The sequence below is a fragment of the Populus euphratica genome, unplaced genomic scaffold, assembly GCF_000495115.2.
Source record: "Populus euphratica unplaced genomic scaffold, PopEup_1.0 scaffold271.1, whole genome shotgun sequence".
NCBI classification, from domain to species: Eukaryota; Viridiplantae; Streptophyta; class Magnoliopsida; order Malpighiales; family Salicaceae; genus Populus; species Populus euphratica.
Window position 1 is genome coordinate 812107 of NW_011499926.1, and position 17135 is coordinate 829241.

The 17135-nt window shown below is 31.7% G+C and overlaps 1 protein-coding gene across 1 annotated transcript; it reads right to left on the reverse strand.

The window, feature by feature from the left end:
- Window positions 1–14332: 14332 nt before the first annotated feature.
- LOC105135718 (agamous-like MADS-box protein AGL80) lies at window positions 14333–15237 on the reverse strand. Its single transcript, XM_011040749.1, has one exon. The coding sequence runs from the start codon at window positions 15227–15229 to the stop codon at window positions 14381–14383; it is 849 nt and encodes a 282-aa protein (XP_011039051.1). The 5' UTR covers window positions 15230–15237; the 3' UTR covers window positions 14333–14380.
- Window positions 15238–17135: the final 1898 nt, after the last annotated feature.

A 17135-nucleotide genomic window follows, 5' to 3' on the forward strand; every position in this document is an offset into this window, starting at 1 on the left:
CATGGTGGGACCCGTATTGACCCGGTGGACTCGGTTTTGACCGAAAATGATGGTTTTGACCTGAAACAACCTGAAACTCATTTTTCATCCCGGTCGACATGGTGAGACCCGTATTGACCTGGTGGACTCGGTTTTGACCGAAAATGACGGTTTTGATCTGAAACAGCCCGAAACTCATTTTTCATCCTAGTCGACATCGTTTAACCCATATTGACCTGGTGGACTCGATTTTGGTAAAAAGATACGGTTGACTCGAGAAAATATATTTTAAACTCTCTTTTTTCTTCTTCTTCTTTTCTTTTTTTTCTTCTCTTTTTTTTTTATTTATTATATTTTTTTATTATGAATAATAAGATAAAATAACATTCAAAAAAAAAATTAGTGAATCCAAAATTGGGTTACAACATAAGTGATGAAATTATTAATAGGATTAATGCATTTCTTTTCATGATCTGATTTGACAAGCTGAAAGGAGTCCATGAAGAAGAACACTAAGCATTCAACAAAGAGCCTTTTACTAAAGCTATAAGATACATGTCTAGATAACTTGGCAATTCTATGAAGGTTGATGATGCATATACTTGAAAGGTATGTTTCAATTGGAGGCAAGTCCATGATTAATTGGCAATCTAAGACGAGGTCGACACTAGAAAACCTCTTAATGGGTGTTGGCAAGATGCACACAACCAATTAGAGAATAATTTTTAGAGGAATTCAAGAGATAAGTTCCTTCATGGAATCAAGCTACATCAGACTTTGGGGCATTGTTAGCTTGATAAACAACTAAAGCAGTGATCATCGTGAACAGACTAGGATGGGTACTGCACTTGTATTTGAGTGGAAGGCTAGCATGCAAATAAGCCAATACATTGAAAAAACAAAAAAGGCTTTAGAATGCAAACAAAGGCACCCTATGATGATGGGTCATCAAGTAAGGGGGACCTATATTCCAAATCATATAAGAATGCATGCATGTCATCTAACCTCAAAACATTGCACAATTGTTTTTGAATTGTTATAAGAAAAATCCTTAATGAGGTCCAGCAAGATTATGGAAAAAGAAAGAAGCATTGCATTGATGATAACAAAGATTCGATTTTGATCATGAAATAAGAAGAAGATGAGATGAACCCTGCAATTAGAAAAATCTCAAAGAAATGAAAAGATCAATCTCTGGTAAGCTCCGAGTTTTCAACCCCTACAATAAAAAAAGCATTGAGTTTCCAAACCCTATGATCAGGATTTATTAGGAAACACCACGTTTTCCAGCCCTTCTCCTGTTATCCTTTCAGGACTTCGCTAGGTAAATCCTGTTTTTCACACTTGTCATATCGCATCTTTCATCTGGGTAGGTCACCCATTATAATGAATTACTTTTTATATTTTTTTTGTTTTGGTTAAAGGAGGTTGCCAGATAAGATCTTAGGTGGTTGTGGTTATAGGGAATCACCAGATGGGATTTCAGGTTGACCGAGCTACACATATTCTTTAGTTTTGGTTAAAAAAGGTCGTCAGATGGGATTTTAGATAGCTTTGGTTAAAGGGAATCGCCAGATGAGATTCAGGTTAACCGAGCTACATATATTATTTTGGTTCTAGTTAAAAGAGGTCGTCAGATGGGATTTTAGGTAGCTTTGGTTGAAAGGAATTGCTAGATGGGATTTCAGGTTGATCGAGCTACATGTATTTTTTTTGTTCTAATTGAATAAGATCTCCAGATGAGATTTTAGGTAGCTTTGGCTAAAGGGAATTGCTAGATGAGATTTCAGGTTGATTGAGCTACATATATTTTTTTGGTTCTAGTTGAATGAGGTCGCCAGATGGGATTCCAGGTAGCTTTAGTTAAAGGGAATCGCTAGATGGGATTTCAGATTAACCGAGCTACACATATTCTTTGGTTTTGATTAAAGAAGGTCACTAGATAGGATCTCAGGTGGCTTTGGTTAAAGGGAATCGCAAATGAGATTTCAAGTTGATCAAGCTACACATATTTTTTTGGTTCTCAGAAGAATTTAAATTTTCAAATGTATTTTGAATGCATTCAACTTGTAACGCGTTAATTTTACAATCATTGATTTTTCTTGTTGAATCGATATTGATATTACTCATTTTTAAAAATAAAAAAAAATAAGAAAAAATCAAAATTGACAAAAAACATCCTAAACCTAAACCTACCAAGCACAAAACTAGCCACCCCCTATTGCTTTGTGGGTTTTTTAGCTTCATGGTGGCCGCTCCCTTTAGCAGCCACCACCAACCCTCTCTTTTTCCCTATACCGGGACCGACCCCTGATCTCCCTCATCTCTTTCTTGGCTGCACCTTTATTTTTAGCTGAAAATCAGAGGGGTCTTCTCTGCACAAACCTCTATTTTCCCCTCTCAACCTCAGGTCCCTCAACCATCTCAACCTCCCCTCCTTTCCCCGTTACTCCTCGTCACCACCAAGGAAGTCGCCTTCCAGTCTGCAGCTGACAGATCTTACCTCTTCAATCGGCTATGGTCTTCCTCCTCAGCACAGACGCGATGAAGCTTCCTTTATTTGCATGAACTAGCCACCAGCAACTATGCAGCCATCGACAAAAACCCATTCTCTAGTCGATCGCTTAAAATATAGAAGAAGGAAAAACCAAAGGAAAAGAATCAATATATAGAGAGAAATATATCCGAAATGGAGAAGAAGAGAAGGAGAAGTAGATTTATAAGGGAAAGAAAAATTAAAACCAACTATTGTTTGTGTGTTTTTTTATTGTTATAGGTGATGGTGAGCCTTACTGCCGGTGTAGGAAGATAGAGAAGAAGCAGGCATTCCCTATCCACCAGTTTTACTAACTTGACACTGTGCTACTGGCTGTAATGAGTAAAGGAGACACGTCGCCATTGTCTTGTAGCTCTAGAAATATGCTTGACACTGTTCTGATAGTGTAGAAGGCCTTCCCTACAAATTCTGAAGTTTTAGGAGCTATTTTGTAAATTTTAAATTATTTAATATAGTTTTTGTTTAGTGTTGAATTTTTATAATTTGTGATGTGGATGTAAAAAAGAAAAAGAAAAAAGAAAAATACAGTGAAAGTGATTTTTTTGTATTTTTTTATTGAATGTTTCTTTTTATGATAAAATTATAAAGAATAAAGAAGAATTTAATATTTTGATTTCATCACAGCTAAGAATTATGAGCTTACACATAAGTCGTATTTCTAAATGACAAATTGAACAAATTGACAGCCAAGGATGTTTCTGGAAAATGCGCCAAAATTAAAAGGCTTAATTGACAAAAATCGGAGGTGAAATTGAAGAAATTGAATGTTTAATGGTCAATTACGGGTTAAATTGCATAAATCCAAGACCAAGGATCATATTGCAAAAGGCGCATAAATCTAAGGCTGAAGTTGAAGTTACGCCGAGACCAAATTGTATTAAATCAAAAGTTTAGGGTCAATTAGGGATTCTATTGAAAGAAATTAAAAACTGGAGGACTAAGTTGAATATCAGCAAAAATCCTTAATTTTATCTCAAAATGGCGTCGTTTTTGTGTTAAAAAAAAAACCAGGTGACGCGTGGCCTGGTCACTGTCCATCATCTTTTCTGTGAATACTGCCTGGGTGGCACTTTTGCAGGTGTTTTTATTGCCTCATATATCCCCTAAAATTGACAACATATGCACCAAAATGGCCACCTGAAATCCCTCTATCCCCGTGTATTGTCCGTTCAGGCTTATAAACATCAAAACTGCTCTAGTGATTGACCTAAATTAGCCAACTTGGGCAGCCTTAGGCTTTCAAATTTGGCAGTTTGTGTTGCAGACTTTAAACCAACGGTTTGGATTCTTCTGGTCAAATTAAGGCCTGAAAATTTTTGCCCCGTGAAGACAGGATTGCCCTCTTCCACCTCCTATAAATTGAGGTGGATTTCATGGCCTGAGGAGAAGAAAATCAAGTGTAAAGTTGATAAAAAAAAATCAGTTTTTCTCCCTTGTTTCCATCTTTTTCTACTTTCTCTTTCTTAGTCACACCTTTGGCTACCACCATTATCACTATCGTCCTTCCCACTACATTCTACATCACATCTATACACTCAAAAACCTTGCATGGTGGTTGCACCATGACATGATCAAAAGATTGATATCTTCTCTCATGTGTAGGAGTCTAGATATAATAAATAATCAGCAAGATCGAGGTCGAACCACAGGGAAGTTAATTGTATAAATTATAAATACCAACAATACAATAATAACAACAATAACAACAATAACAATAATAATAATAATAATAGTAATAGTAGTAGTAGTAATAATAGAAGAAGAAGAAGAAGAAGAAGAAGTTAATGAGAACTTTAAGATGAAAGATCAATGTAAGGATTAAACAATGATAACAAAAAATGTCAAGGTTAGAGGATCCACTAATGGTATTTCTTACAAATATAGTATAAACTCTTATTATTCAACTGGAAATAACACACAAAAGAGGTTTCGATTGGATTATGAATTGTTAACATGATTACATTAGTTATGTTATTTGAATAATACTAATACTTGTAAATATTTTCAGGTATTCATGATTATAACTTATGTTAACAACAAATCAAGTTCTATTCATAGCATAGGTATAGGTTATAAAAGTGACAAGTATTTGTTATACCAAGAGTTATACAACATAAATCTAGATTAATCATTTAACAAGCAAAGTATTAAGAGTGAACAAGATAATAAATGCAAAAAATGTTAGTATCAAATATTAAAGTCCATATTGAGTTTACACTACACTTATTCTTACATCATTAGCGTAACCTTCTCACCTTGACATAATAAACTTAGTTAAATATAATGAAAGAGAGAAACATAAATAAACAAGATAAGAACATAAATGAAATTAGAATTTTAAAAGACCAAATTTCATTTGTACCAGTGAATTGATTGAAATTAAGGGCCAAATTATAAGAAAATTGAAGTTTTAGGGTCAATTAGGGGTTAAATTGAAGAAATTAATAGCCAAGGATGTTTCTAGAAAAGGCGCCAAAAGTAAGGGGTTTAATTGACAAAAACTGAAGGTGAAATTGAAGAAATTGAAAGTTTAATTATCAATTAGGGTAAATTGCATAAATCCGAGACCAAGGACCATATTGCAAAAGATGTGTAAATCTGGGGCTGAAGTTGAAGTTACACCGGGACCAAATTGCATTAAATCAAAAGTTTAGGGTAAATTAGAGATTCTATTAAAAGAAATTGAAAGCTGGAGGATGGAATTGAAGATCGAAAAAAATCCCTAATTTTAACCTAAGTCACTGTTTATCATTTTCCTCGTGATCACTACCCAGGTGACAATTTTATAAGTGCATTTAATGTCTCATATGTCCCCTCAAATTGATAACATATGCACATAATTGGCCACATGAAATCTTTCTATCCCCGTGTATTGTCCGTTCAGGCCTATAAACGTCAAAACTGCTCCGATGACTGGCCTAAAGTAGCAACCCTGGGTAGCCTTGGACTTTCAAATTTGACAGTTCGAGGTGCACACTTTGAACCGATAGTTTGGATTCCTCCAGTCAAATTAAGGGTTGAGAATTTTTGCTCCGTGAAGACAAGATTGCCTTCCTTCACCTCCTATAAATAAAGGTGGATTTCATAGCCTGAGGAAAAGAAAATCAAGTGTAAAGTTGATAAAAAAAATCATTTTTTCTCCCATGTTTCCATCTTTTTCTACTTTCTCCTTCTCAGTCGCACCTTCAGCAGTCGCACCTTCAGCCACCACCATTATCACCACTGTCCTTCCCACTACATTCTACATCATAACTTTACACTCAATAACCTTACGTGGTGGCTGCACCACCTCTCTCTCCCCCCCTTTTCTGCAAAACTCTTTTCCCTCTCTTCCACCTAGACCGTAGCAGTAGCAGCAACTACCCCTTCCAACAACTGCCACCTTTACCAGCAGTAGTAGAGGTGGCGACTCTCTCCCCATCCACTCCAACTGCAAGCAACCCTAGCACCTGGTGGCTTAACTCTCCACCATCGCCACCACTTGCACCACGTCGTCCTCATCAGTCAGACCACCTTTATGCCAGGTCATTTTCCTCTTCCTCTTTGTATCCCTCATCTTCTTCTTCTTCATCTTCTTCTTTACTATTGTTCACTACATGAACAGAAGGCATGAATTATAATTCATGTCGTCCTACTGTTCACATGAACAGTGGCCGTGAATTATTATTCATGCCCACTACTCATGCAATGGATGTTGGGTTAGGTCGTATCTGGCCCAGCCTATATTTATGGGCCAACTTCTGCTCGACTCCAAAAAAATAAATAAAAAGTGTTGGATCGAGATTGAACTAACCATTTTGGGCCGAAATCGACCCGCCCTCTTCTGTAGTTGTATATTTACACTGTAAAATACAAATTTGATATTAAAATTCTTGATTTTCTCTGAAATATTTCAAAAAATATATTTTCATGCATATGGCCAAATCCTAAAAAAAAATTCCAAGCATATTTTCACCTAAAAAACGACTTGCATCTTTCTTATGTTTTGAAAATAAAAAATGGATATCATAACTGGTTTATGATCATCCATTAGGGTTTGACCAAAATATAAAAAATCTTTTTTTTTAATTCTTTTGGGATCCAGATGTAGACTTTAATACTTGTGGGTGTAAAATTACAAGATAAAGTACACCTTCACGTATTAAAAATACAAGGTGTAAATAAATATGATGCTAAAATTTAGACTTTAGAATAGTTAGAATTCAACCCAATAAGATATAGACTTTCTCATGAAAAAAGATCTACCTTGAACCTTAAAAAAAACCAACGAATAGAAACTCGACTTAGAAAATAACTAAACAACAATGCAGATTATCCTAGGTATGGTCCACTAGGGTGATGCGTCTTCCCCTTGCACAACAAATCCCTTACCCCAACTCTCACATATCATAGGTTCCTAGTTACCATAATACTAGCTAAACAACAATGCAGATTATCCTAGGTATGGTCCACTAGGGTGATGCGTCTTCCCCTTGCACAACAAATCCCTTACCCCAACTCTCACATACCATAGGTTCCTAGTTACCATAATACTAGGTGGCGACTCCCAAACATTAATCATATTTTTATGATTAAAACAAAAAAAAACCTTTCCAACACAACACCTTACACAGGAGGCACAACAAGAGCCTCCACTGTCGCCAGATGACATCGCGGTACTATCTCGCGATAACCATCACCTCAGAATACTTATTTTGTTAGTGATTCTATTAGGGAAAGTATACCTTAATATGAATAGTTCTTTCCATCCAGCCTTACACTTACAAACTGAAGTAAATCATCTCTTTCAGTAATCATAATCAACAAACAAAGAAAACTAGAAAGCAAAGGAAGTGAAAAAAAAAATATCAAAGTGCAGAAATTGAACAAATATTGCAAGAACTGAACAAATATCTTCTCGAAGTTATATGATTGGTATCTATCTTTCGGCAGTTGTTCTTTGTATTTTGTGATATCTTCGAGGTACGGTCTTTCATAGTCTTTTACTTCAACGCGCCTCTTTCTTGGAGCTGCATGCATACTCTGATGTTAATCATGACAATGATCCTACAGATCACAAGTCTGTTATTGGTTTCTGTATCTTTTTAAATGATTTTTTTTTATTTTTTGGAAAAGTAAGAAACAATCCATTATGTTTCAATCTTCAACCGAAGCAGAATATCGTGCTACAATATCTACAAAAATATTGTTTGGTTAATTGATTACTTGCATATATGAAAGTCTCTCTTTCTCATCCTACTCCTCTGTATTGTAACAACTAAAATTCTATTCGGATTACTCACAATTCAATTTTTCATGAACGAACTAAACACATTGAGATTAATTGTCATCTTACTCATCATCATCTCAAGCATGACATCATTACCTTTTCTTTTATTTTTTTTCTTTTTTATAAATTGTAAATTTCTTTACTAAGTCGCATTTCATTTCCTGGTTTGATTTTCTAATTGGCAAACTCTCAATACTTATAGTGGTCAAATAATGAGTTTAAGGAGAGATGTTAAAAAATCTATTTATTCATTAAAGGTGGAATTGTATTTTTTGGTTTAACCGATATATAATCTTTTTGTTTTTAGGTTAAAACAAGAACTTTAGAAATAGAGTGTTTTATAAAACTCTAGTCTTCTCCTTTCTTATGTTTGTATTTCTTTTTATTTAATTTAGATTGTATAACACATAAAACTATCAAATTTAAATCTAAAATCTTCAATATCATTCAAGTTCTCATGAAATCGAATGTATATAATATTGTAATTGAGAAACCTATGGAAGCTCAAAATTAATTATAGGATTAAATTAAAGTTATTATGAAAATCAATGAAATGATACATTACTCTTTAGCATGATAAGATGTGATTGTTCGTCACATAAATAAAAAGATATGATTTATAAAAATTTAATTTAAAACTATCGTTAAAAACACAATGTTTTATAAATATATAATTAAAAAGTGATTGGATATAGTTATAATTTTTTAGAATAATTTCAATCCTTTCAAAATACAAAAAAGGTATGATCTATATCCTTTAATTTAATAAAATAAGACACAAAACTTGAAACTATATCATCTATAAATGTTATTAATTTAAATAAAATGAATGAAAGACACGATATTTGTAAATATACAAAAACATTTTATAGAGGTGATTATTGATGGGATGAAGTTGTAATTTTGAGCAATAGTTGAATTTTAAAAAAAAATTGAATTTCTAATGAGAAAATATATACGATTTTTAATATAATATACATAATTATTCATAAGAGAGGTATGATTCATAAACGTAATTAATTTAATGAATTTCATTAAAAACACATTTCTTTACATGGGTGTGATGGAAAGATATGAAAGTTCAATAATATCTTTTTAATACAAATAAATAAGAGATTTAAATTGATTCAAAATACTGTATTATGTATTTAATATATATTCATTATTAAAAAAAATCATTATATCTACAATAATACAATACATGATTGAATATTATTATTTTAAAAAATTTAAAACTAAAAGCGTATTAAAATTACAAGATTATCCTAGATATAAAATGCAAGTACACGACTAGCTAGCTGTAGAATAAATAAAATTATACTATCAATGCTGATGGATTTATATTCATCAAACCAAAAAGAAGAAGAAGAAACAAAGCGCTCGCACATGGACAATTAAGGCGACTAATCACCTGGGCCAATGAACATCGAAATAAGGGTTCTAATCTTATTCCTCTATTGGTAATGTTACAACTTAATTTTTTATTTTTTATTTTTTATTTTTATATAAAAAATGAAGGATATGAAACAAATAAAATGAATGAACAAAAATTAAGATTTAGGTTAAGACAACAAAAATTAAAAGTTTTGAGAATTAATCAAGATGAAATTATAAAATTGGGAGTCAATTTTGGTAGAAATTGAAAAACTTGATGAGTTTGGGGGCTCAATTAAGCTTTTTATTAATTTAATTGATAAAATCAAGAGTTTAATTGAATAATTAATAAGTTTGAGGACTTAATTAAACTCTAAATTAGTTTAATTAATAAAATCAGAGCTTAATTAAAAACGGTCTTTCATAGTCTTTTACTTCAACGCGCCTCTTTCTTGGAGCTGCATGCATACTCTGATGTTAATCATGACAATGATCCTACAGATCACAAGTCTGTTATTGGTTTCTGTATCTTTTTAAATGATTTTTTTTTATTTTTTGGAAAAGTAAGAAACAATCCATTATGTTTCAATCTTCAACCGAAGCAGAATATCGTGCTACAATATCTACAAAAATATTGTTTGGTTAATTGATTACTTGCATATATGAAAGTCTCTTTTTCTCATCCTACTCCTCTGTATTGTAACAACTAAAATTCTATTCGGATTACTCACAATTCAATTTTTCATGAACGAACTAAACACATTGAGATTAATTGTCATCTTACTCATCATCATCTCAAGCATGACATCATTACCTTTTCTTTTATTTTTTTTCTTTTTTATAAATTGTAAATTTCTTTACTAAGTCGCATTTCATTTCCTGGTTTGATTTTCTAATTGGCAAACTCTCAATACTTATAGTGGTCAAATAATGAGTTTAAGGAGAGATGTTAAAAAATCTATTTATTCATTAAAGGTGGAATTGTATTTTTTGGTTTAACCGATATATAATCTTTTTGTTTTTAGGTTAAAACAAGAACTTTAGAAATAGAGTGTTTTATAAAACTCTAGTCTTCTCCTTTCTTATGTTTGTATTTCTTTTTATTTAATTTAGATTGTATAACACATAAAACTATCAAATTTAAATCTAAAATCTTCAATATCATTCAAGTTCTCATGAAATCGAATGTATATAATATTGTAATTGAGAAACCTATGGAAGCTCAAAATTAATTATAGGATTAAATTAAAGTTATTATGAAAATCAATGAAATGATACATTACTCTTTAGCATGATAAGATGTGATTGTTCGTCACATAAATAAAAAGATATGATTTATAAAAATTTAATTTAAAACTATCGTTAAAAACACAATGTTTTATAAATATATAATTAAAAAGTGATTGGATATAGTTATAATTTTTTAGAATAATTTCAATCCTTTCAAAATACAAAAAAGGTATGATCTATATCCTTTAATTTAATAAAATAAGACACAAAACTTGAAACTATATCATCTATAAATGTTATTAATTTAAATAAAATGAATGAAAGACACGATATTTGTAAATATACAAAAACATTTTATAGAGGTGATTATTGATGGGATGAAGTTGTAATTTTGAGCAATAGTTGAATTTTAAAAAAAAATTGAATTTCTAATGAGAAAATATATACGATTTTTAATATAATATACATAATTATTCATAAGAGAGGTATGATTCATAAACGTAATTAATTTAATGAATTTCATTAAAAACACATTTCTTTACATGGGTGTGATGGAAAGATATGAAAGTTCAATAATATCTTTTTAATACAAATAAATAAGAGATTTAAATTGATTCAAAATACTGTATTATGTATTTAATATATATTCATTATTAAAAAAAATCATTATATCTACAATAATACAATACATGATTGAATATTATTATTTTAAAAAATTTAAAACTAAAAGCGTATTAAAATTACAAGATTATCCTAGATATAAAATGCAAGTACACGACTAGCTAGCTGTAGAATAAATAAAATTATACTATCAATGCTGATGGATTTATATTCATCAAACCAAAAAGAAGAAGAAGAAACAAAGCGCTCGCACATGGACAATTAAGGCGACTAATCACCTGGGCCAATGAACATCGAAATAAGGGTTCTAATCTTATTCCTCTATTGGTAATGTTACAACTTAATTTTTTATTTTTTATTTTTTATTTTTATATAAAAAATGAAGGATATGAAACAAATAAAATGAATGAACAAAAATTAAGATTTAGGTTAAGACAACAAAAATTAAAAGTTTTGAGAATTAATCAAGATGAAATTATAAAATTGGGAGTCAATTTTGGTAGAAATTGAAAAACTTGATGAGTTTGGGGGCTCAATTAAGCTTTTTATTAATTTAATTGATAAAATCAAGAGTTTAATTGAATAATTAATAAGTTTGAGGACTTAATTAAACTCTAAATTAGTTTAATTAATAAAATCAGAGCTTAATTAAAAAGTATTAAAATTCAGGGCTGATTATTGTTAAAATTACAAGAAATTAAAGTCCAATGACCAAAGTTAAACTTTGGGGTACTATGAGGAGTTTAATTGATTTTTCCAGTGATAATTTTGAAACAATTAAAAGTTGAAGAGTCAAAATTGATTAAATTGGAACTATGGACTCTTTTGTAAATGGCTCTGAAATCAGTGGTCCAATTGTAATTGACCCAGGGGGACACAATTAAAAACAAAAGGGGTAGTTTCCATGAATAAGGGTCCGATTGCACAATGTCATAAGACCAGTTACCAAATTGAAAAATGGCCGACCCAGCTTTCGTTTCGTGTTCCTTCGTCTTCTTCCTCCAGAAGCAGAGGAAAGCCACCAGCCAAAAACGAGGAAGAAGAAATGCTGCCCAGGTAAATGTGGACCATTTGGTCTACTGAAAACACAGCTTCAATCTAATCTCCCTCGAACCCCAACACGCAGCTGGAGTCCGGGTCAAAATCCATCACCAACAGTCCAGCCATGGCGAGACTGTTGGTGCCCGAGTCCTTGCAGGAAACCAACTCCCCATGCTTATCAGGAGAGGAGACGTGGGCTGAGGCAAAGAAGAAGGACAGAGGAGAGAACAAGAGAGAGAGATAGACCGAGAAAAACTAAATAAAAAACAGAACAGAAAAGGAACATGAAAGGAAAGAAAGAATCAGAGAGAAGAATAACGAAAGGAAGAGCAGAAGGAGCATTGTCCAGAGCGCGCCATCGTCTTCAACTTCGGTCTTCAGCTGCAGGTAAGTTTACAATTCTTCTTCCCCCGCTTTTGCTTTTTAATACACAGGTACTCTGGTGAGTAATTCACGCAAGCCAGGCTACATTGACCGGGCTGGTGACTGGCTCCGGCCAGTGACCGGTACAGGCCCTCTGGGTCTAGCCCAGCTTATACGGCTCCAACTGACCCAATTTCCCATAAACTAAGGGTGTGTTTGTAAGATCCAATTGTGAGGATTTTCATTTATAGATTTACGAGTTTCTTGTATTTTTTTAGTTTTTCCAATATATTTAATTTATGGACTTTCATTATAGTATGTGAATATGATATTAAATATTTTTTTTCTTTTCTTAAAAAAAATAAAAAATATTTTTTTATTTTAATCTAAATTTTATAGATTTATTTACTGATACTAAAATCAAGAGTATTATACTTTTTTGAATTACATAGTATTTATCAACTTCAATATTAATAATATTTATAAGTGAATATTTATTGATATCAGAGTCAAAAATAATATATAAAGACCATAAAAATAGAATAAAAAAAACTCTTAGCAATTTAAGATAACTTCAACAATGCAGTCTGTTTTAAATAGAATATTTAAGGGATAATAATATTTTTTCTTTAATGTAATCAGTCATGTATTATAGAATTTTTATTGACTAATTAGGATTTGTATTGAATTTTTATTGACTAATTAGGATTTTTAATTACTACCGTAATAGATGATGACTTTTTAAATTAGATATTTTTTTATCTAAAAACAATATGAAGATATCTATAAAGAATCCTTATCTTAATTATAAAGTAAAAATAGAGTGTTTAAGTATCGTTTGTCCAGGAGAATTAATACAATGATCTAAATTGATTATAAGGATACTATATAGTCTAAGATCATATTTATTGGCATATATATAATCCTTCAATTATGAAAATTGAAACTCTAATATCATTAGTACTAGAATATGATTGATTTGTGCTTATATGACTGCCAAAATGTTCTAAAATAGTTCTTTGGAATTGTGATATTTGTTATTTTTTAAATTATTATTTTTTTGTTTGGAAATATATTAAAATAATATTATTTTTTAACTTTTTTATGTCAAAATCATATATAAAAAAAGTAATAATTTGAAGTAAAAAATATTTTTTTAACACAAAAAAAAACACAATCTAAATCTCAACCATAATTACCATATATGAGTTTTAGTGAGTTGATATTGTGCTCCTTCTTCTTCCCTTTTTTTTCATGATGTAACATGGAAGAGTTTTACTATTTCTCTGCCGATCCTGCAGCTCAGTGAAGAGGTTCGTTTGGATATACAATATTTTCTTTCTAATTTCCCTGATCCCCGGCCACTAGTTGTCTAGTTAGTGAATTGCTAATTAAGACAATTTGCACGGTGTTCCAAAAAGAGGAATGAATTAGGGTCCTATCTACAACACCAAGATGATGCATTTGACCCCAAATATATGCATGCATAATGCATTTGGCTACACATAAAATTACTGCCCTTTTTCAAGAGAAATTATATATTTGTTTCAGATGGGAAAATGCGGTGTTAAAATATATGAAATTCGTCTGTTCTGTTCCTATATATCATTTATGTTTCACACTTCTTGCTTTTAGTATATGGTGATATTGTGGTTAGAAATGCTTTAATTTAATTGATTATTACTCTATATTGTCAACTAATCATCATTAATGGCCTCGATCGAGCTTGGTATGGAATATAGAAATGATAATATGATTGAAAATCAGAGAATACATTAAAAAAAAGGTGATTGAGAAACTTGATATAATACATGTAGAGATGATAAACAAGGATTTATTCATAGGAATAAGGCGCGACGATGCATGGTGTCTGTCTCCAAACGAATGAAATCAGGAAATTAAAAGATATTTCACGATTAATTAAGATACCAAGTTAATTTTAACCATCAATTCAAGGGGAAAAACGGATTAGAGAATAGAGCATTATGATTGGTATCCCCAAAAGGCAGCATCATATTGTCGTCCCCGCCAAACCCCATTGCAGTTTCTTGAGGGGTTACCATGTCCATGAACCATTGTTGTCTCAGCATGGAATCCGCATTAACCCCAAGATTAGTAGCAGCCAACACGTCTGCTTTCTGTGATGACTCTGGTGCTTGCTGTCCAGCATTGGTAGGTCCTGCCCCAGTGGCTGCAACTGCCGCCAATTGGGAAGTATGACTAGCACCCCCAGTACTACTCCTACTCCTTTTGTTTAGGCTTTCAACCCTATTTTCAACGTCCTTCAGGTTACGGTCGATCATCCATCCAAGGTCATTCAAGTCAATCATGTTTAGGTTAGCCAAGTTAATTTTTCCAGTCAAGCATAGGAACATGGCTTGAGTGACCTCCTTCTCACGGTTTTCCTTCCGCTGTTTCCTGAGTTGTTCGCTGGCTTTTGCGATCCTTTGCCTAAGGAAACTCTCTTGATTCACCATTTTCTTACTTTGCTCCATTTCTGGCATGGTTTTGAACTTAGACAACACTCTTTGGACTCCTAAAGGAGAGGGCCAAACCTCGGGTTGAGAAGCATACGGACTATAAATGATAGCACAAGCATCAATCCCACAAAGGGTGCTTAGCTCACTCACCTTCTTCATTAGGCCCTTCTTCCTTTTCTTGAAGGTGGCTTTTCTTGCAGAATCACTAACTATAAATGCAAGCTTCACCTTCTTTCTAGTCATGGCTGCTGGGCTATGAAGGGTTTTAGAATTTGTACAGTCTAATATGGTTTGGGTGCATCTTGCCTCAAACATTCTATGCCATATATATATATATATAGGGCAGGAACCATACAGGATGATTACGGTGCCTTTTGTGAATTCCTAGGTGTAGATGATCTATTTGGTAAGTACCAACTACACAAAAGGTGGCATATACACCTATATTAGCAAGGATGATATTTGGATACCTAAATGGGCATGCAAAATGATTATTTCTCAACAACTTTTAGGCTTAATCATGAGAAAACAATTGGTGATTCGAAGAGCAATTTGGTCTATATATTAAGAAAGGGGTGCCCTAATGAGGATAATTATAGCCTGAGATGTGATTTTAATTTTTGCGAGCTGGTAGGAGTTGAATCACAGTCAAAACAATATCTTTGATTAATGAGTGTAATCTACGAATTATTTTATTTTTGAGAATTGCTTATCTGTTTCCTTGATTATGCATTTTATAGAATCCTGCTTTGGTTCTCCTTGCATGTAACCGTTGATCTTATCCATACTAAATGGCCAGCATGGTTTTCCATATATAAACGTATGGGATATATCGGGAGGTAATGACGGATCAGGGGAGGCACTCAGGCAAGAATGTGGATATGACATTGGTTCAAATTTTTTTAATGGCTTCCAGTCGGCAAGGTGCCAGGGTGGTCTCACGTTCATGTTATGTTTTTTAATGAAATAATAATATATAGTGTTATTTATTTAAATTTGATGATCAGGGTTTATTCAAATGTTTTAGAATTCGAGAATCAATGTTTTCTAGAAATTTGGCAGAACGAGTTGCCGGCATTTTGGATTGGAAATACTAAAAAATTAAGAACCTGAAATACATGGAAGTATGAATAATCAGATTCGTAGATGTTGTGAATTTGTAATGAAATTGACAGATGATTTTTTGGGAAAAATACTGGTTTCCAGTTTAGAAAAATATTTTCCTTTCTAATATTTTTTTTTTCATTTTAGTTTAGAAATCCCTATAATAATTGTATTGTTATTTATTATGATTTTTCTTTCTTTTTAAAATTGATCTAGTATAGATAAAGATATTTAATTTATAATTCAATAGAATAACCCAAGAGAAATGATTAGTAATAAAATTTCAAATGAGTTTTTGTATGGTTATCTGTAAAATTTTGTATCATTTATGCTTCATGTCTTTCTTGTGTTATTTTTTTTACATTAATTAGTATTTGAGCTAGACAATTCCCGGTGCTTAGTGTTTTATGTTGGAATAACTATGATTAGAAGGATTACAAAATAAAACATGCTTGTATGTAGGGAGGATAAGGATATACTTCTCTCTTGGGAAATAAACATTTAGGAACTAATGATGATGAACATGAAGAGATAAATGATAGAATTAACTCATTAATCAGAGGAGATAAACTTGCATAGGTAAGTTGAAAAATTATTCTGTCAATTGAAAAAGATAAAGAAGTAAAAATTGAAAAATTATGAGAAAATTAATTATAAATTTATAACTAATTTAAAATATACAATGAAAAAATTGTTTGGTCCTTAGATGTTGTTTGGTCCTTAGATATCTTTAGAAACATGGTGCAAACTAGTTTCTTTAAAAATTTTAAAAAAATTATTTAAAATAATTTTTTATATTTTTAGATTGTTTTAATATGATGATATCAAAAATATTTAAAAAAAAAATTAGAAAACACTTTGAAGTGTCATCACTACCACAAACTTAAACATCTCTTAAGTCTTTAGTTAATTAAGTTAAAGTTTATGTTAATTATACTTCTTATCTTTCTTGTATTATTTCTGTCTTTGTAAAATATTAAGAATTAAATAATATGATAGGGGTTAATTTGAAGCCTTTCATTTTTTGTAATCTTTTGATTGTCAATCATGCAAAGAAAGATCAACTTGAAGCTTTATATTGTCCCTTTTGTTTTCGTTTGAAGATTGCTCCTTGTTA

Bases quoted from the DNA above. Each gene is read 5' to 3' on its own strand.
- LOC105135718 (XM_011040749.1), bottom strand. From the start codon at position 15,229: ATGTTTGAGGCAAGATGCACCCAAACCATATTAGACTGTACAAATTCT.